This window comes from Gorilla gorilla, chromosome 18 (assembly GCF_029281585.2).
Source record: "Gorilla gorilla gorilla isolate KB3781 chromosome 18, NHGRI_mGorGor1-v2.1_pri, whole genome shotgun sequence".
NCBI lineage: Eukaryota > Metazoa > Chordata > Mammalia > Primates > Hominidae > Gorilla > Gorilla gorilla.
The window spans coordinates 19,482,916-19,502,521 of NC_073242.2; the positions used below are offsets into that span (position 1 = coordinate 19,482,916).

A 19,606-nucleotide genomic window follows, 5' to 3' on the forward strand; every position below is an offset into this window, starting at 1 on the left:
TATAAATTATCTCAAATCTTTTAAGGAAGGAAGCAGGATGTAAATACATTCAGGAGGAAAACAGTTGTTTTCCTTGCTTATAACACAGACAGCTTGTGAACCTCAGATGAGATAATGTATGGGGAAGAACATTAAACACTGGGAAGCCTGGCCCAGGGGAATTGTCATTAGAGCATATCTGACTCTTGCAAAGGTGTAAGTTTTATCAGCTTTGTTGACAAGGAGAATAGGGCTGGCATTTGTTTTAACAGAATTGTTAAAAATAACTTTCTTCTTAACTGATTGTAGAAGTAATACTTGCTCTTTGTAGAAAACTAAACAAAAAAGTGGATGATTCTGTCTCACCGCCTAGAGATGACCATTATTGAAATGTCATCTTTCTTTTTTTAAAAGTTTTATTGAGATATAATTCATATATCATGCAATTCAAAGTGTACAACTCAATGGCTTTTAGTATATCACAGATACTACAGATGTCACAGAATTTGCAACCATCACTAAATGAATTTTAGCACATTTTCATCACCCCCAAAAGAAACCCTACACCCTTTAGCCATTATCTCCCAAGACTTCCAATCCTCCCAGCCCCAGACAACCACTAATCTACTCTGTCTCTTTATGGATTTGCCTGGTCTGGACAGTTCATATAAATGGAATCATTCAATATGTAATCCTTTGTGACTGACTTCTTTCACTTAGCACAATGTTTGCAAAGTTTATCCATGCTGTAGCATGTGTCAGTACTTTACTCCTTTTTACAGCTTGTATTAGTCAGCTCAGGCTGCCATAATAAAATACCACAGTCTTGACAGTTTAAACAACAGACATTTCTTCTCTCACAGTTCTGGAGACTGTAAGTCTGAGATCAAGGAACCAGCATGGTCAGGTTCTAGTGAGGGCTCTCTTCCCGGCTTGCAGACAGCCACCTTCTTGCTGGGTCATCACATGGGAGAGGGAGCTCTCTGGTGTCTCTTCTTCTTCTTTTAAGGGTACCAGTTCTACCGGATCAGGTATATACCCTTAACCTTAATCACCTCCTTAAAGGTCCTATCTCCAATAGAGTTAGATGGTGGGAGTTAAGGCTTCATCATATGAATTCTGAGGGACATAACTCAGTCTGTAGCATGGCTGAGTAATATTCCATTGTATGGGTATCACATCTCACTTATCCATTAATCAATTGATGGGCATTTGAATTGTTTCCACTTTTTGGCTATTATGAATAATGCTGCTATGAATATTCATGTACAAGGTTTTGTGTACTCATATGCTTGCTTTTTTTTTTTTTGAGACAGGGTCTGGCTCTGTCACCCAGGCTGGAGTGCAGTGGCACGACCTCGGCTCACTGCAAGCTCCACCTCCCAGGCTCAAGGGATTCTCCCACTTCAGGCTCCCAAGTAGCTAGGATTACAGGCACCTGCCACCACGCCCGGCTAATTTTTGTATTTTTAGTAGTGACAGGGTTTCACTATGTTGGCCAGGCTGGTCTCGAACTCCTGACCTCAGGTGATCCGCCCACCTTGGCCTCCTAAAGTGCTGGGATTACAGATGTGAGCCACTGTGTCTGGCCGGCCTTATTGAAGACTTCAGCGTTGAACCCAGTTTCAGCTGGGCCACACAGCATCAGGAGGGCTTTATAGGAAAGATGAGTATGGGGCACATTGGAGACGGGTCAGATGACCCGGTGGCAGTAAGAACAGACAAAAGTGGACAGATTTAGGAGACATTTATGGGGTAAAAATGACATAGATGAGATCAGTGATCTTTTCTAAAAATATAGCTTTGTTTGTAGATAAATGTATTTCTCATCGTAGTAAGTGGTTGAAAACGTTCATGTTTTCTTTTCAGTGGACCAGGGGGCTTCCTGTTAGAAAGAACGCCGGTTGAAACTCAAAGGATGTTAATTCCCATCCTCTTTCTTCATGTTTGGTAAAAACAATAACAACAACAACAACAAACACCTTACCAAACATGAAGAAAGGGGATGGGAAGTTTTTTGTTTTGTTTTGTTTTGTTTTTGAGACAGGGTCTTGCTGTGTCCCCCAGATTGTAGCACAGTGGCACAATCTTGGCTCACTGCAACCGCTGCCTACTGGGCTAAAGTGATCCTCCCACCTCAGCCTCCCTAGTAGCTGGGACTACAGGTACACGTCACCATGCCTGACTAATTTTTGTAGTTTTTGTAGAGGTTTCGCCACATTGCCCAGGCTGGTCTCGAACTCCTGGGCTCAAGAGATCAGCCCGCCTCGGCCTCCCAAAGTGCTGGGATTACAAGTGTGAGCCACCACACCCTGCCAGTTTAGTTTCTTATTCCTTGGAGTTTCTTGATGTTAGCCCTATCTGCCCTGGGTTCTGAGTCAGCCATCAAGATGAGTGAATTTTGTCTCACAATCCCTAAGTACAGATTGAAGTAATTTCTCAATCGTTTATTAATTTGTTACCCTTGTAGAGGAGCTGTTTAAAAATAAACTGGAGGGTTTGTCTCTGTTGTTCTTAAAGGCAGCATATAATATACAGAGCTTCTGCCAGTCTGAACTGGCTAACAGTTTATACCCTAAACTCATTCAGAATGCCTGGGATATTTCTAAAGGTTCAGTTTGGGCAGCGGCAGCTGAGAATGCAGTGATAAATAAAAAAGTCATAAGACACGGCTGACGGGGTTTGTCTGTGTTCATTCACACCCATGACTCACTCAGCTTTTGAAGACACAGAATTTCGAAGGACAACCAGATGGTGGCTGTTTAAACTGCAGCACTAAAACTCCAATCTTAATGTATTTCAGCTAATTGCAAAATGGAGTTACCCTTGTAAATTGAGATATAGAAAGAAAATACGAATAGATCTATAAATACATATGAATAACACATAAACTAAGGCTTACTCAATGATTTAAAGAAAACCTGCTTAAATATTTGTTTTAAAATATTATATTTTCCAGTTTTTCTGCAGTAACTGCATTACTTGTGTGATAACAAATAATTTTATAGCCGGGCATGGTGGCTCACGCCTGTAATCCCAGCAATTTGGGAGGCTGAGGCGGGCGGATCACTTGAGCTCAGGAGTTCGAGACCAGCCTAAGCAACATGGTGAAACCCCATCTCTACCAAGGACACAAAAAATTAGCCAGGCGTGGTGGTGCACACCTGTGGTCCCAGTTACTTGGGAGGCTGAGGTGGGGGGGATCACCTGAGCCCAGGAGAGAGAGGCTGCAGTGAGCTGAGATCACATCACTGCACTCCAGCCTGGGCAATAGAGCGAGACCCCATCTCAAAAAATAATAATAATTTTATTGAATATTTATTATGTGCCATACAATATGTACCATTTCGTTTCATCCTTGAATTCTACCAAAAGGAAAGTCTTCCTATCCTCCTTTTATGGATGAGAGAGCTGAGGCTTCCAAGATGTTGAGAGACTTGTTCAGGCCACCCAGTTAGTAAATGGTAGTAGGATTCAAAGCCAGAGCTGCCTTCTCCCAAGTGGTGTGCTCTAAGCAGCTAAGCAGTGCTTGGATGGCCCCATTGCTAGGTTTGATTTGGTGGCTTCCTTCCCCTGTCAATACCTCAGTTTTCACCTATTAAAAACAAGCCTTTTATTGAATCTCTCTTTTTCCAGGAATCAAGACCCTTTACGGGGTCAAACCTTGATAATCCCATGGTTCTGTCTCAATATAACCAATGTTGCCACTCCCACGCCAAATGTTTCCATTTAAAATACTGCCTTCAAGGAGACTTTGCTCTGGATTAACTTTAGTAACTGTTTGGAAGTCAACAACAGAAAGCTGCAATTACTGCACATTCAAGGCTGTCACGTTCTCCCGGAATGCCTTGTGGCTTCCAAGTTGGCTTAATTTTCCCAAAAATAATGCAACACAGCATCTGGTACTGTCAAGAAATGGAGGTAAATTTACCAGGCTACTGACATATACGCCCTGAATGTCAACATGTATTTCTTTGTAGAAAGGAATCTTCCACAGTTTGTTCTTCTAGTTGGGGGCAGAGGGGCATAGATTTTTTTTTCTTTTTTTCCTGTATTCTTCAAATTTTCTATAATGTATTGCTCTTCATGGAAAAATAAAATCTCAGTAATATATATAATACACTCCCCTGCCTTTCTAATTTTAGGGACCAATTCTTACTCCAAGGTGGTGTCAGATGATGGTTAAGACCATGGGTTTTGGAGTCAAAAGATACCAAGATCAGAATCTTGGTGTGGCCATTTACTTAACTCTGTGACCTTGGGCACGTTGCTTAGTATCTCTGAGCCTCAATTTCTCAGTCAATAAAATGGAAATGAGGATAGCATCTACCTCCCAGGGTGGTTGGGAGAATTGTATGAGATAATGAAGGTATGTAAAGCCCTGAGCCTAGTGTCCAGCATCTGGCTAGTGCAAATTTCCTGATTAATTCTATGATATTGTCCATAGGGACCCTCTCAGGTGTGTAAGACTCTTTGAGGATCTGACTAAAAAGGTGGGCACATTTTTGTGTCTGTTCTCTTCCTCCCCATTGTTCCTATTTTATTTTTTGTGATTGAGGTGGCACTCACATACAGTGGGGTACACTGGTCACAGTGCAGTGCTCCGTGAAATTCTGTGCATGAATCCAACCCAACCACTGCCTGGATCCAGACAGTGAACATGGGCGGCCCCCAGCCAGCTCCCTCATGACCCACGCGGTGTCCCCTTCCCTCGAGGTAAACTCTGTTCTGACTCCTTTCACCATAGAGTAGTTTTGCTTCTTCTCTGCCTAACTGGAAAACACAGAATGAACTCCTTTGTGTCTGGCGTCTGTGTCTTCTGCTGAACATTATGTCTGGGAGATGCAGCTAACTTGTTGAGGGTAGCACTCAGTTGATCTTGTATTGTCGTGTTGCTGTTGTAGCATTCCTTTGTATGATTATCGTCACAAGCTGTGAATCCAGTCACTTTTTAATGGATTATTCGGTTATATCCACTTTTGGCTATTATGAAAAATGGGGCTACTTTGTTGATTTTATTATTATTTTTAGAGATAGGGTCTCACTCTGTTGCCCAAGCTGGAGTGCAGTGGTGAAATCATAGCTCACTGCAGCCTTGAACTCCTGGGCTTGAGCCATCCTCCAGCCTTGGCCTCCCAAAGTGCTGGGATTATAGGCATGCGCCACCACACCTGGCCCAATGCTGCTGCTTTGAACACTCCTGGATCTGTTTTTTAGCAGATGTAAATACTCACTTCAGCTGTGGATTTGGAGTTGCTGGGTTATATGTTTAATTCTAAGATATTTCCAACTCATTTTCCAAAGTGGCTGTACCATTTTACATCCCCATCAGTGATGCACGAGCAGTCTGCATCTTTACCAACAATGAGTGTGATGAGTCTTCTTTTTCATTTTAACCATTCTGGTGGGTGTGTGGTGGCTATCTCATCGTGGCTTTAATTTCTTTAATGACTAATGACGTTGCACACCTTTTTATGTGCTTATCAGCCATTGGGACCGTATTTCATTCCTAAATTCCTTTCTGCTGTTGGGATATCTGATAGGTCAACTTGCCAGAATGATGTTTAAAGAATGAACACCCATGCTCTGAGTTTGGGGAATACATTCCGGAACATCCACATTGGCTTCTTCTGTTTACTTTCAAGTTCTTGGCTGTGTTTGATACCTGAGTTTGCAAAGATAAGTAACGTTCAGATGAGTGACATCTTATGAATTTTAAAAGATGCTAAATGAACTACTTAGCAGCAATTCAGCTTATATTCCTGCAGTCCACCTGGAGGGAAAGGAAGCCACATTTCTTGAGTACCTTCTTTATGTGCCGCATACTGGTGCCACCAGTACCACTGGTACAGTGTACCAGGCACTTTGAATGGATCATCTTTAATCTTCATAAGGACTCTGTGAAGTGGAGATTATTATACCTATAGCTCAAATGAGGAAATTGAGGCTGGGGGCAGAGGTGGGGTATCATCCAGCTATTAAGTGGCAGAGCCAGGATTTGAATACTGCGTCTGCTTGATGCCAAAGTATACCCTTTTATTAGCAAGCACATTGAGGAGGAAACGTTATTTTCCTAGAAATTTGCTAATCAGAAACTTTTCCTAGCAAACATTTCATAATTATTTCTGTGAATGGTCACCCCTACTAAGGCCACTCCACTTGTGGGTGGATCTCTTGTCACTGTCACCCCACCCTGGATCTGATGATCGGGGAGTTTCCCCTGCAGCTTCTGATTGGCCACTTGACACCATTTCTCATCCTTCCTGCCTTTCTGCCATCTTTGGGCTCTAATTGCAGCAATACTATTTAGGTGTTGATTAACCTGAGGGTCTTTTTCTTTTGTCTGGTATATTTTCTGGTGATTCTTTTAGAAAGTTTCCCCCAGTTGTATAGCAATACAGGTATACTGTAGAACATTCAGGAAAACAAAAATTCAGCAGTTTTCCTTTCAATCATTACATCTATGTTCAGGTTTTTTTTTTTTTTATGTAGTTGAGATGCTGGGTTATAACTTAGTTGAGCAATAGATGTAATTTTGGACGTAATGAATGTAATTTTCTACAGGTCAGTTACATTTAAGTGATGTATTATGAAAATCTCACCCAAGAATGAATGTGGAATAGGAGTCACTTGTTCTAAAAAAATAAAAATTTTAAAAAGTAAACTTTTTTTTTCTTTAGAAAGGCAGGGGCTGGGTGCAGTGGCTCATACGTGTAATCTCAGCACTTTGGGAGGCCAAGACAGTAGGATCACTTGAGCCCAGCAGTTCAAGACCAGCCTGGACAACATAGTGAGATCCCATCTCTACAAAAAGTAAAAAAAATATTCGGGCATGGTGGTGCACACCTGTAGCCCCAGCCACTTGGGAGGCTGAGGCAGGAGAATCACTTGAGCCCAGGAGGTCAAGACTGCAGTGAGCTGTGATTGCACCATGTACTTCAGCCTGGGCAACAGAGTGACACCCTGTCTCTGAAAAAAAAAAAAAAGAAAAGAAAAGAAAAAGAAGGAATGAAAGAAAAGAAAGGAAGGCAGGGATGATTAAATGAAGGAGCCCAGTTTACATCTTAGTTTTAGAGACATCATCACGCTTGGCTTCCAGCTCTAACAGACAGAAGCCTCCATGCGCTTGTGCCATCCTTGTACTCCTTGGAGACATGATTAACTTGGTATTGAACAATTTCAAATTTGCATAATGGAAATTTATAGGAAATGTGCCGCACCATATTTTCCCACTGACATTTCTCCCTGTTTTTACACTTTGCCAAAACATCATGTTTTTATGGCTTCATTATATTACATCACATCAAGGTTATAGGTTATCAGATACTTAATCATTCCCTGACTGTTGGGCATTTAGGCTGTTCTCAAACTGTTTATGTGGTAGAGGATGCGGAAGTGAACACCTTTGTCTGCATAACATCATTGTTGCGGGCCGGGCGCGGTGGCTCACGCCTGTAATCCCAGCACTTTGGGAGGCCGAGGCGGGTGGATCACGAGGTCAGGAGATCGAGACCATCCTGGCTAACATGGTGAAACCCCATCTCTACCAAAAATATAAAAAAATTAGCCGGGCGTGGTGGTGGGCGCCTGTAGTCCCAGCTACTTGGGAGGCTGAGGCAGGAGAATGGCGTGAACCCGGGAGGCGGAGCTTGCAGTGAGCTGAGATCGTACCACTGCACTCCAGGCTGGGTGACAGAGCGAGACTCCGTCTCAAAAAAAAAAAAAAAAAATCATTGTTGCGTCTTTAATCACAGACATTTTTGCTGTCCTGGTGGGAGGCAGTTGTGAGATCTTGACCCTGTAGAGTTTTAAGAGCAGCAGCAGCCAGACAGCTCACAGTGTAACCTTGAGCAAGTTACATGACCTGTCTCTGCTTCAGTCTCCCTACCTGTAAAACTGGGGAAAATAATAGCACTTAGCTCACTATGACTTCGTATGTGTCAAGGGCTTCATAAGTACCATCGAAGTGTTTGCTTTTATTATTTACCTGGAATCCTAGAAATCGGGAGCTAATTGAGTCAAAGATGAACATTTTAAGGTTTCTCATAGATATTGCTGATTTGGGAGCGTGAGCCAGTCTCCTCCTTGTAACCCCAGGCCCCAGCACGGTTGTGGTCCATAGCTGTATGGCAGATGACCATCTATTGAAGCAAGTTCTCTCCGCAGTATGTGAGCATCTCCTGGTTCTTACAATTTCCTGTTGATTTTTTCTGCCTCACCTTCTATACTGTGACCTCTTTGAGGGCAAAGAATATGCCCTAAGCAAAATAATAGCTGGCTGGGTGCTGTGGCTCACACCTGTGACCCTATCATCTTGGGAGGCTGAGGCAGGAGGACTGCTTGAGCCCAGGAGTTAGAGACTAGGCTGGGCAACATAGCAAGACCCTATCTCAACCCAAAATAAAAATAAATTAGCCAGGCATGGTGGTGCGTGCATGTGGTCCCAGCTATTAATACTTAGGAGGCTGAAGTGGAAGGACCATTTGAGCCCAGGAGGTTGAGACTGCAGTGAGCCCTGATTTGCACCACTGCTTTCCAGCCTGGGTAACAGAGCGAGACCTGGTCTCAATAAAAACGCGAATAATAATAGCTGATATTTATCAAGTGCCTAACTCTGGGTCAGAACCAGTGCTGAGCACTTTGCATTTTGCACGGCTTGCCTCTTCTGCTTCTCTCAGCGCCCTTAGGAGGCAGGTGCCATTCTCAACCCTGGCTCACAGTTGACTCAGGCCCTCAGGAAACAGGCACTGTTTCCCAAACTTGCCCAAATCTGCCCTCTTTCCCAAACTTGCCAGATCAAAACGCCCACCCACAGCACTGAGGTGGAGGGGATACTGATTCCCAGGCCTCACTCCTGGAGATTCTGTTTCTAAAGGTCTGGGGTGGGGCCCAGGCATCTATATTTTCACCCCAGGTCATCCTTTCATGCTGAGGCCCTGTCTGGACAACATTGTATGAGTGGCCGGATGACCCTGTGGTCCCCAAATTTCCTGTCTTGAGCTTTAGGCATTTTCTTTATCTGTCCTGTGCTGCTGGCTGGGAGGTTTTTCTCTGGGCTGTGAATTGAATTCTCAGTCCTGTCACTCACAGGAACAGGAGAGGATAAGGGCGACCACGAGGAGAAGATGTACCGAGTCTTATTAGTATGCAAGGCCTTCTTGTCACATTGCCTTTAATTGAAGCTGAAGGGCTGGCGTATCTCTCTCCGGGATTTTCCACTCTCCCAGCCCTTCCGGAACTGGCTGGGCACCAGCCTGCTGAGAGGGACAAGGACAGCGTAGGGGCGCCGAGGCATCTGTCTGTTGGTGTTGGAAGCCAACCACGATGATGTCTCCGAGCTAAGGTGGAAGCTGCATTCTACAGCATCCTGGCTTACTTCTTCTCTCCTGCCTCTCACCCCTGCTTCCCTCCCCTTTTCCTCCCTCCGCTGATCAAGTACCTACCTGTGCAAGGCTGTGTTCTGCCAAGACCAGGAGAAGGAAGACCACCAAGTCGAGATTTTATCTCTTGCTTAATTTTTAGCAAAGTAGTGCATCCCCAGAGGCAATGCCTTTGAACTTCAGCTGCTCCTCGGGGTGTTACTTCTGTATCTGGAACAGGTCTCTATGGTAATAAGATTTTCAATAGGATCTACTGATTTCCTGCCATGATAGGTGAGGGTTAGCTTAGATTCCATCCCTCCCCTCCTCAAAACAGCTAAATCATTCTTTTCCATTCCTTTATTGGTTGGCTTTGTAATTTCAAGCAATACACGAACATACCTATTTCTTTTTACCATTTGGGGGGTGAAATATACGTACAACAGTGGCTGTAAAACACATATAACAATAAATAAAAACATTTGTGGAGGATCGCTTGAGCCTAGAAGTCAGAGGCTGCAGGGAGCTATGATCGCACCACTGCACTCCAGCCTGGGCAACAAAGCGAGACCTCTCTACAACATTTAACAAACAAACAAACAAACAGAACACTGTCAACAGTTTTAAAGCTCTTCCCCCATGAAGCCACTTCTCTGACTATCGTGATAGTTGTTCTCTTGCTTTTCTTTGGAGCTCTTTTCACGTTTGTATGCATCTCTCAGCATTTAGATTTGCTATAAATAGAATCACACTATATGTATTATTCTGTGCCTCTCATCTTTCCTTCAACTTTTTTTTTTTTTTTTTTTTTTTGAGACGGAGTCTCGCCCTGTCGCCCAGGCTGGAGTGCAGTGACACGATCTTGGCTCACTGCAAGCTCCGCCTCCTGGGTTCACGCCATTCTCCTGCCTCAGCCTCCCGAGTAGCTGGGACTACAGGTGCCCGCCACCATGCCCGGCTAATTTTTTGTGTTTTTAGTAGAGACGGGGTTTCACCGTGTTAGCCAGGATGGTCTTGATCTCCTGACCTCGTGATCTGCCCGCCTCGGCCTCCCAATGTGCTGGGATTACAGGCGTGAGCCACCGCGCGCGGTCTCCTTCAACATTTTTGAGCTAATCCAAGTTGATGCGTGTGGTTTCGGCTCACTCATGTTCAGTGTTGTATAATCACTGGTCAAGTAGACCACAATTGGTTTATCCAGTCAACTGCTGATGGACATTTGGGTTGTGTCCAGGTTTTGCTATCACGAGCATCCTCCCAGTACACGTATGGAAGGGTTTCTGCAGTGGGATACGGGAGTGGAATCGTTTGTATTCACTGTCAGACTCAGTTCCATTTGGTAACGTCAAGCAGTTTTCCAGTGTAGTTGTGCCTCCAGAGATGGTGACCTAATTGTGTAGGGTGTTCAAAAATCCCCAGGTAATTCCACTGGGAGGCTCCACATCACACCTTGATTTCCAGCCCGTCAACTCGAGATAACACCTCTCAGTCCTCCCCCGTGAACAAGGTCCCTAGCTCATTCCTTTCTGCTCTCCTCTGTCAAGATTTCTGAGTGATGATCTAAAGAGATACTAAGGGGCTTTTTCCCAGGCAAGGTCAACACGTAGGGATTAGGCAACAAGGTTGTCAAGGTATGGACAGGAATTGGGTAAAACACCAGGACAACAGCTTGCAGGTGAATTCTTCCTTCAGGCAGTTGAAGAAAACTAAAGAAAACCCAAGGGCTGGGGAATCCTCCCAGAAGCCAGTCCTTCCCTCCAGCTATTAATTGCCTCCAGCATCTGTCTGTCTGCCAGCTCTCTCTCTCTCTTTTTCTTTTTTTGAGACAGTCTTGCTCTGTCACCCAGGCTGGAGTGCAGTAACACGATCTTGGCTCACTGCAACCTCTGTCTCCCTTCAAGCGATTCTCCTGCCTCAGGCTCCCGAGTAGCTGGGATTAACAGGCGCCTGCCACCACGCCCAGCTAATTTTTGTATTTTTAGTAGACAGGGTTTCACCATGTTGGCCAGGCTGGTCTCGAACCCCTGACCTCAAGTGATCCACCTGCCTCGGCCTCCCAGAGTGCTGGGATTATAGGTGTGAGCCACTGTGCCCGGCCTGTCTGCCAACTCTCTCTCTAGCAGGTTAAACTGTGAGACTCACAGGCAGCCAGCATGATGCTAAGAAGTTGAGGGGAATTCTAGACTCCTCAGGGTCCTACAGTCACGTTTCTTTAAAGGGATTCTAAGCCCCATCTGTGTCTCAACCCTGGCTGAACCTTAGCAACACACAGGAGCTTTACCTAGCTACTGATGCCCAGGCCCCAGGGTAGTTACATCAGAATTGCTGGAGTGAAACCCAGGCACCAATAAATTTCAGAAGCTGACCACGTGATTCTTACAAGCAGCCAGGGTAGAAAACCAGTAATCAGTGGTTCTCACACTTTAACTAGCATCCATCAGAATCACCTGGAGGCCTTGTTAAAATGAGATGGGTGGGCTCCACCCCCAGTGTCTGGTTCTCTCTGCCTGGAAAAGGGCCCTGAATTTGCATTTCTAACAATTTCCCCCTATTGCAAATGTCCCCAGCTTGTCCCTAGAGAGCCAGCCTGATCCATCAGAATCACCTGGAGGCCTTGTTAAAATGCAGATGGGTGGGCTCCACCCCCAGTGTCTGGTTCTGTCTGCCTGGAAAAGGGCCCTGAATTTGCATTTCTAACAATTTCCCCCTATTGCAAATGTCCCCAACTTGTCCCTAGAGAGCCAGCCTGCAGGTCTGAAGTTATGCCTGATGCTGGCTGCACTAGTTGACCTGTGTACCTCCCTGGGGGGATCCAGGGCAGCCCCGCTCCATCTGACTGTGCGCACCTCTTCCCAACTCTGTTACGTTGTCAGGCTGCTGGCTTCCAATAGGCTATGGAAATGGCAAATGATATAACTCGGGACTCTCCCCCAATCCCTGGGGAGCTGTTAATCACCAGCATCTCAGGGATCAGTGAGCTAGTGGGACAGTCTTTAGGGAGGTGTGGCACATCCTTGACTATGAAGAGTCAATGTCATCGTTAGTAGGGTCTAGAAGCACATAGGGTTTTCACTGTGGTTGCCCATAGAGCTTCCATATATATGGAATAAAAAAGGTATATACCTTGAAAAAATGTTTTAAAATGTCCTGTGACCACAGGCTCCAAGTATTAAAAATATTTTTTTCTGATTTGTGTTGCTAATACAATGATTAGTAGTACGCAAAACCAAATAAATACATGATACAATTTGATAGTTGTCAAACATAGAAAATAAGGAGACTCTGAGGGCCCTCATTTTGAACTGCCTTCTTGTTTGGCACCTGGGGAGTTTTTACACACCGGGCCAGGAATGACAGGAGGGTGGGAAGCTGATGATCTGGAAATTGATTTCCTTTGAATGAACCATGACCAAGAACCCTTGCCCTCAGTTTGAAGACTGCAGGGCTGGTCTGTGTTGCTGAAGGCCCTCATCCCACCTCCATCAGAAAATAACCACATTAGGGCCAGGCGCAGTGGCTCACACCTGTAACCCCAGCACTTTGGGAGGCTGAGGTGGGTGGATCACTTGAGGCTGGGAGTTCGAGACCAGCCTGGGCAACATGGGGAAACCCATCTCTACTAAAAATACAAAGAGTAGCAGGGCGTGGTGGTGCACGCCTGTAACTACTTGGGAGGCTGAGGCAGGAGAATCGCTTGAACCTGCGAGGCGGAGGTTGCAGTGTGCCGAGATCTTGCCACTGCACTCCAGCCTGGACAACAGAGAGACTCTGTCCCCCAAAAAACAAAAAAATGCATTTCATGGGATGATGTACATACCCACCTCTTTGCCGCATCTGGCTGGTGCATGCCCTTAGTTGCTGGGAGGTCAGGACGAGGGCAGGTTCACTTGAAACCTCAGCCCTACATAGTAACAAGCTCAAACACCCTTTTTACCAGAACAGTGCTCTCCACAAATCATCAGAACCTGTGGCCTGGCTCAAACCACCTTTCAAGACATTCACATATGGGCAAGCAGCACTTGGACACTTCAGACAAAGATATATTAAAAGAGAGGGTCTTTCCAAAAGGATCCCTACTGCACCCACCAAGGGACTGGGTTTCCATATTTAATTGGGGAGAGGCTTTTATCTGTTGGGATTAATTCCCCTTACACACAGAGCCATATCCTGTATGGAGCTAACTTTCCTGTTTGGCAGACACAGGAAATCACCGAGATCAGGTTCTTGGTCCAGACCATGACATAAGAGAAAAGATTTTCTTCAGACCTTTCCATTGCCCCCAGTGATACCCTGAGTTTTCCATTTTGGGTGGCTGGAGAACAGGGTGTGTGGTGACAGATGGGGTTGAGCGGAGAGCCTGGAATCTGTCATCGTCTTTAGTAAAATTGCCTTCCTTCAGTACCCTGACCGGCAAAGCACACTTCTGACCTCTTTCTGAACTGAATTAAGAATGGCCATGAACAGTCCGGGAAGTGGTTTTGAACTTTCAGGTGCTGTCCTTAGAGCACAATGGGCCTGTGTTCTTCCCCGGGGATCCATGGGGCCGGAACCATGAATAGCAGGCGCACAGTGGGTTTTGGTGCAACTGACCTTGTCCACACATCAGAGTTTCCGGTTTCCCAATGACAAGCCTGTCTACGTATGTAAATTGATCCTGACTTTCTTTTCTTTGCAGTGAAATGCCAAATGGAGGACGATGCAGTACCTGCAGCCAAGATGAAAATTCCATCATCTTAACCATAGCTAAGATGTATCTTTGCCCATTCGAGCACAAGTTACCTTGTGCAAGGAAAATGTCCAAATGATGCTCTCTCTCTTGTGATTTCTTTAACAAGACTTGGAACATGTGAAAATGGAATCTTTTCTGTACAAGATAGGATTCGTTGCAAACAAGCTTTAATGCAAATAGTTTAGAAAAGAAAGGACCAGTCTCCACTTTCTGCATTATCCCCACGTTTTATTCATTCATCCAGATTACTTCTTCAGTGCCTCAGGAGTATTCTTCTACACCAGCTGCTGTTAAAATGTACAATGAACTCTAGTCCCAAGGAATACAGAAGTGCTTTTATTACCAGTTTTCCCACTTGTGGCCGCCTTTGCAAAGATCCATATTCTAATTTAAGTCCCCAACCTCTGAATTTGGTTTTAAGTTTACCTAGTGACTGACTACTCTCTTTATAAAAAAGACCTTATACTTAATGATCATTTCCAAAGGAGACCACTCCTTAACTTTTACTGCAAACCCAACAAGATGAGACACTTAAACCCAGACAGATGTAACAAAGGATTTTTGTTGTCTAAGTCCCAAAGTATTATATAGAAAGTTCCTGCTTTTATGGGTAAACTTATTACCTTAATATGTTCTGTGGTTTGCTGTTAACCAAGATTCTCCCATTTAAAATGCCACAGACCGAGCCTCAAGGCAGATCCGAAAGCCTAGTAGTTATTTGCATTGGGTTGTTTTGACAAGCTACCACACGTCTTAAGTAAATAGTAAAGCCTTTATTTTTGTGTTAAGAACAGCATTTTGAAAATAAAACCTATCTGCCCATGCTTTACAACCTTTTAAATTTGTAATATTTATATAGTCGTTTATGGTACATATTGATTGTCTTGAAATTTCTTTAACTTCTTTTTTATAAGTATGCAACAGTCAGCCGGGGGAAGATAAAGGTACATTATAAAACACACATTAATGCATTTAATAAATATATATTATCTATCAAAAGTGAGCCTTAGCTCTTCATCAGTTAATAGAAAGCACCTGCTGAGGACTCCTGTAAGCTGGTATCATCATTGCATCATTGGATCATAAAAGCCACAATGCTCCCTTTCAACTTGGGGTTTGGCCTGAGGCGTTCAACTCAGCCTTGGCCAACCGAGACCACCACCCGAGTTCACCCTTGTTCAGTGGGTCCTGACGGCATCTGGGCTAAAAAAAAAAAAAAAAAAAAGCACTGGGCGCCCAGCTTCCAACAACCAGATCTTCAACTCTGGAATCCTTGGAGATGCACAGAACTTCCCAGTTTGTAAGCTGTCAGAGCTGACTCCCTTCTCTTCCCACCCTCCATCTCCAGTGGGGAGAAATCCAGGCTAGAATGACAATTTTCTATTAAAAGGGGGGACAAGAGTGGCTGTTATAGACCCAAAGCGATTTTAATAACCAGACACAGAACAATTTGTGCTTACAATGAGAGATTTTGATCACAGATGCTCTCCTCCCGGGTCGTTTTCCCCAAACGAGTCTTGTTTACACAAGCAGATCTTAAACAGAGGTGCCATTTAATTTTGTCTTTAAACCTTGCTCCACGGGGGGCAGCTGGCTGCTACAGTCTCTTGGCAAAGATGCCTCTTGGTACTTTTCAGGTGTAGTCAATAGAAAAAGAACAGCTCTCTCCCTTCTCCTCTCACTCCCGCCTCCGCCCCCATTATGAAGGCGTTCAGCCCACTCTCAACCTTAAAAGCCAAAATAAAACAAAACCCTAAGTGCGATAACATATCAGATTTAAAAGAGGGGGAAAAAGGTCTCATTAAGTGAGGCTTCCCATGGCTCAAAGATGGCTCTGTTCTTATGTTGGGGAAGCACGACTTTCCATGGCAGCCGTTTGTGCTGTGCTCACCTTATATGCTTGGACAATAAAGAACTTAGAAAACGAACGTATGAATTGCTCCATCGTGTGAATGGTATCAGAAAGCTCCAAAGGACTCCAGAGAGCGGGGGTGAGTAACCATTTCCTGGCACGAGAATGTGTAATGCTGTCGTTTTTTCACCGGACAGGACCGAGGTGTTTGAAGATTTCTTTCTTTTCAGAATACCGGGTCCGCATGCAACCGCCCCCACCCCCAACCCAGGTCCTAGCTTCATTCCCTCCCACCCCTCCCCAGGACTCTTACGTTTTCAGTCCACGCAATGACTGGAACGGGATTCTCTAGAAGCAAGCACATGCTCTGGGCAGAGGCGGGGTGCTTCCGGGGAGGTCAGGTGGGGGTGGCATTCTGGGGCCATGCGTTTTCTTCCCCATGCGTGGTAACACAAGGAAATGCACTAGCTGTTAAGGAAAACTCGAAGGCGGGTCACACAGGGAGGGCCAGATTGGCCTTACTTTCCCCAATGCTTTGCAAGGATGGGGTGGGGAGGGGAGACAGCAGAGACTAGGGCCTTGAGAAATATCAAAAGGTTTATTGAAACATACTCAGCTCAGACGTGCTGGCTTATGAAGAGGTCAGACCTCCCCCGGCCCCCAAACACTAACCTTTTTCATTTTTCTTTAAAGGTTAAAGGCTTATGGGTAGTTTTATAGAAAAAGCAATGTAGTGATTAGAGTATCTGCAGAAGGACCCACCCTCATTTATACATTTCATGCCGTCAGGTTAAAACTCTTTGCTTTGAATCGATGCTAGAGGTTATGCTGGCCAAACAGTGCAGAGAACATGGGGGCTTTGAATGGCCGAGATGTTCGAAATGCTAAATAACAAAGGAATGACTTGCTCAGGACAGATGGAAACCATGACAGAAACAATGGGCTTGGAAAAGGGCTGTTTTCATGGAACCTGCAGAAAAACCAAGACAAAATATCCCCCACACCCTCCAAAAGCAACAAGAAACCCTCATGTGATCCGTTCCATCCAGGAATTTTCACCATAGCAATGGAAAGGACCCGAGGTGTCACTGCTTGTGAGGCAGCAAGAGGTCATCTCTGCATCCTAGTGGGAACCCCTGAAGCCCTGCTAGGTGACATCATCGCAGAAAACCTGCCGTGGTGCCTGCCTTTCAACCTGCCTCCCGGAGGGGCTTTCAGCGGGAGACCCCATTGGAGCTCTTGAAATGAATAAGGGAATAAAATTGGGAGAGGGTTTGGAGATACACCCGTAAGTGTAGGAACAGGGCGAGATGATCAAGGGAAGAAGGGACTGCTGCCCCAAGCCAGAATATTTCTATGGCTCTACAAGGGAAGGGGGCAGGGCCTGTGTTCTCACCATAGACGCTAGAGCAAGAGCCCCATAGAAGGAACAGTGGTTGATCACTTTCCAAATGTGATGGTCACTTCATCACCCAGAGGGCCTCTTCTTTGGCACATGCCAGGGTCCCTCCACCTCTACTGGCTATAAAGCTCACCCCACAATTCAGTTGGGCCTCACCTTGGAATCCCACCCACAACCTCCTTAACTCTCCTGACCCCCCTGAAATGTGCAAACCACCAGGCAAGCCGGTGGCAAAGTCCCCATTTGTCCTCAACGCAACAGTCATCTCCAAGAGGCTACCTGGGGTCCAGCACTTGCTGGGGTGGGGTGATAAGAGTGGGAGCCCCCCACCTCCAACCAACACCAGTCTGGCCCACCAGCTGTGAATTTGGTTCTGTTCTACCCCCAGAGGATGAAACAGTCTTCCCAGCCACATTTTCGAGTGAGCCTAATACTATTTGCAATTAGCTTTGCTTTAGTTTGCAGGGATTGAGGTTGGTCTGGTATTACGTGTCTGTGTGTGCGGCAGGGGAGGGGCGGGCAGTCGGTGTTAGCTTTTCAGTTCGTCAGTGTTCACATTTACACGAAATCCCCTTGGCTAGGATTTCCAAATTTCCTGGCTGTGAGGCGGCCTGGTTCGGCTACTGTTACCGATTTCTCCCTCAAGAAAGACACGGCCAGGGAGGGAAATCGGTAAGAGAAATTCTGATTCTCTGGAACTTAAAGTCTTTCACCAAAGGTGTCTTCCTGTGTGACTTGGCGGAGCAGTTGGGATCTGGAATAACACATAAGGATAACACACTGAGAACTCTGTGCTTTGCAAAGTCAACGCTAGAAACCGACGCGTAAGCAACGCGGCAAAAATAAGTTACCTTGCTTTTACCTAGATGGGTCGAATAATTCCCAGGAGAGGCAGCAATGACTGCGAGTCCTGCTGCTGTGGTTCTTGGGAAGCCCAGCTCCCTTTTCTATAATCATCCACCCCTAAGGAATGTAAGTTCAACTCATTCACTTTCAGTCTTGACTATTTTTTCACACACTGGCCTTGAAGGAACCAGGAGGGCTTAAGAGTGACGGATGGGGGCTTTTCTAAGCATATTTATTATAACACACAGGCCGAATGCTTGTGAATCAGGCTTTTCTTGGCTCGGGACAATAAAACAGCCCAGTCGTTGGCAGGGGGTTTTAAGAATGCAAATCTGTGATTCTGTCTTTGAGCCTGTTCCAAACCAATGCAAACCAATGCCTAGCATACCATTCAAAAGGCCAGGAAAACCTAAATTCCCTCTAGAGATCAAAGACCATCCCTGATTTACATCAAAAAAAAAAAAAAAAGAATGCTCAGGTTGAGTTATGGAGTTGGAACATGATATAAAGAATGGAAACCCAATTTACACATGTAAACTGGCTCAGACCTTGTTTCTGAAAGAAGCATGTAGCTATGTTTGGAAATTAAATGTGGGGATGAGAGTGCATCTTCGGATTGCCGGAGAAACAAAATAATGTCATTCCAAGGAGGCAAACGTAAACAATGACAATTCTGCTGAAGGTCTGTTTGGCATCAGATAGTAGTAAACCTGCTTCTGTGTTTGAGGGAGAGAAACAGTAACTGCTTCAATTTCTTAAGACATCTCTTAGGGAATGGAAGAACCTGGTACCCAGCTGGGGGGGAATCAACAGAGGGGTGACCGGGGACCTTAAACTAGGCTGGATGTCAGCAAAATCTGCTAGGGGCGCTCCATCATTCTGGACTTCTTCTAAAAGTCACCTCCCAGGGACAAAGCTGGGGCACTGTATCATGAAAGCCAAATAATTCACTGGGTCCAACAGCCTCAAGGATTACGAACTCTTTCAAACGAATCTACAGATGGTTTTCTAAATAGAGGTGGGTATTCCGTGTGTGGAGAAAAGGGGTAGAAAGGGAAAGAAGAAAAATAAAAGCACTGCATGCGTTTGAGCTGCGGCGGTCCTTGCAGGCCACATGGGCAGCCTCCATGGAGGAGTATGTCCCTGTTGAAGCTGCTCCCCCACACCGTAGACTCCTAGGCTTCCTACCCCCACATCACATCTTGATACTTACGGTCCCACCGTTGAGCACGACGGCCATCTCAGTTGGCTGATACACGTTGCTTCTAAACGGAGCGCTGGGTCTTTTCCCCAAGCTGCCACTGGGTCTTTTTCCCAAGCTGCCGTTGGGAAATCCTGCTGTTCGGAGAGCTGGGGGAGGGAGGGATTGGCAAGACAACATTGCCAAAAAAAAGACACAATTTTGTTTTCTTCCCCTGCAACAACAGCGCGCTCCGGGC

At 45.4% G+C, this 19,606-nt stretch overlaps 2 protein-coding genes across 9 annotated transcripts in view; one reads left to right on the top strand and one right to left on the bottom strand.

Annotated features, from left to right (window-relative positions):
- The window catches only part of IQCK (IQ motif containing K), a 142,471-nt gene extending 127,405 nt beyond the window's left edge, over nt 1-15,066 (top strand). For 5 of the 6 annotated variants that reach the window (XM_063700016.1, XM_055365384.2, XM_004057291.5 and 2 more), the window contains one exon: nt 14,014-14,899. In XM_063700016.1, coding sequence (XP_063556086.1) covers nt 14,014-14,075 — 62 coding nt within the window. In that variant the 3' untranslated portion in view covers nt 14,076-14,899. Of the gene's footprint in view, nt 1-14,013; nt 14,900-14,981 lie in introns of those variants that run through there. The other variant, XM_019012054.3, reaches the window with a different exon arrangement.
- Nucleotides 14,821-19,606, bottom strand: part of GPRC5B (G protein-coupled receptor class C group 5 member B) — a 28,339-nt gene continuing 23,553 nt past the window's right edge. For all 3 annotated transcript variants that reach the window (XM_031002799.3, XM_063700013.1, XM_031002797.3), the window contains exons 3-4: nt 19,381-19,517; nt 14,821-18,075 (exon numbers count right to left, since the gene is read on the bottom strand). In XM_031002799.3, coding sequence (XP_030858659.1) covers nt 18,031-18,075; nt 19,381-19,517 — 182 coding nt within the window. In that variant the 3' untranslated portion in view covers nt 14,821-18,030. The remainder of the gene's footprint in view (nt 18,076-19,380; nt 19,518-19,606) is intronic.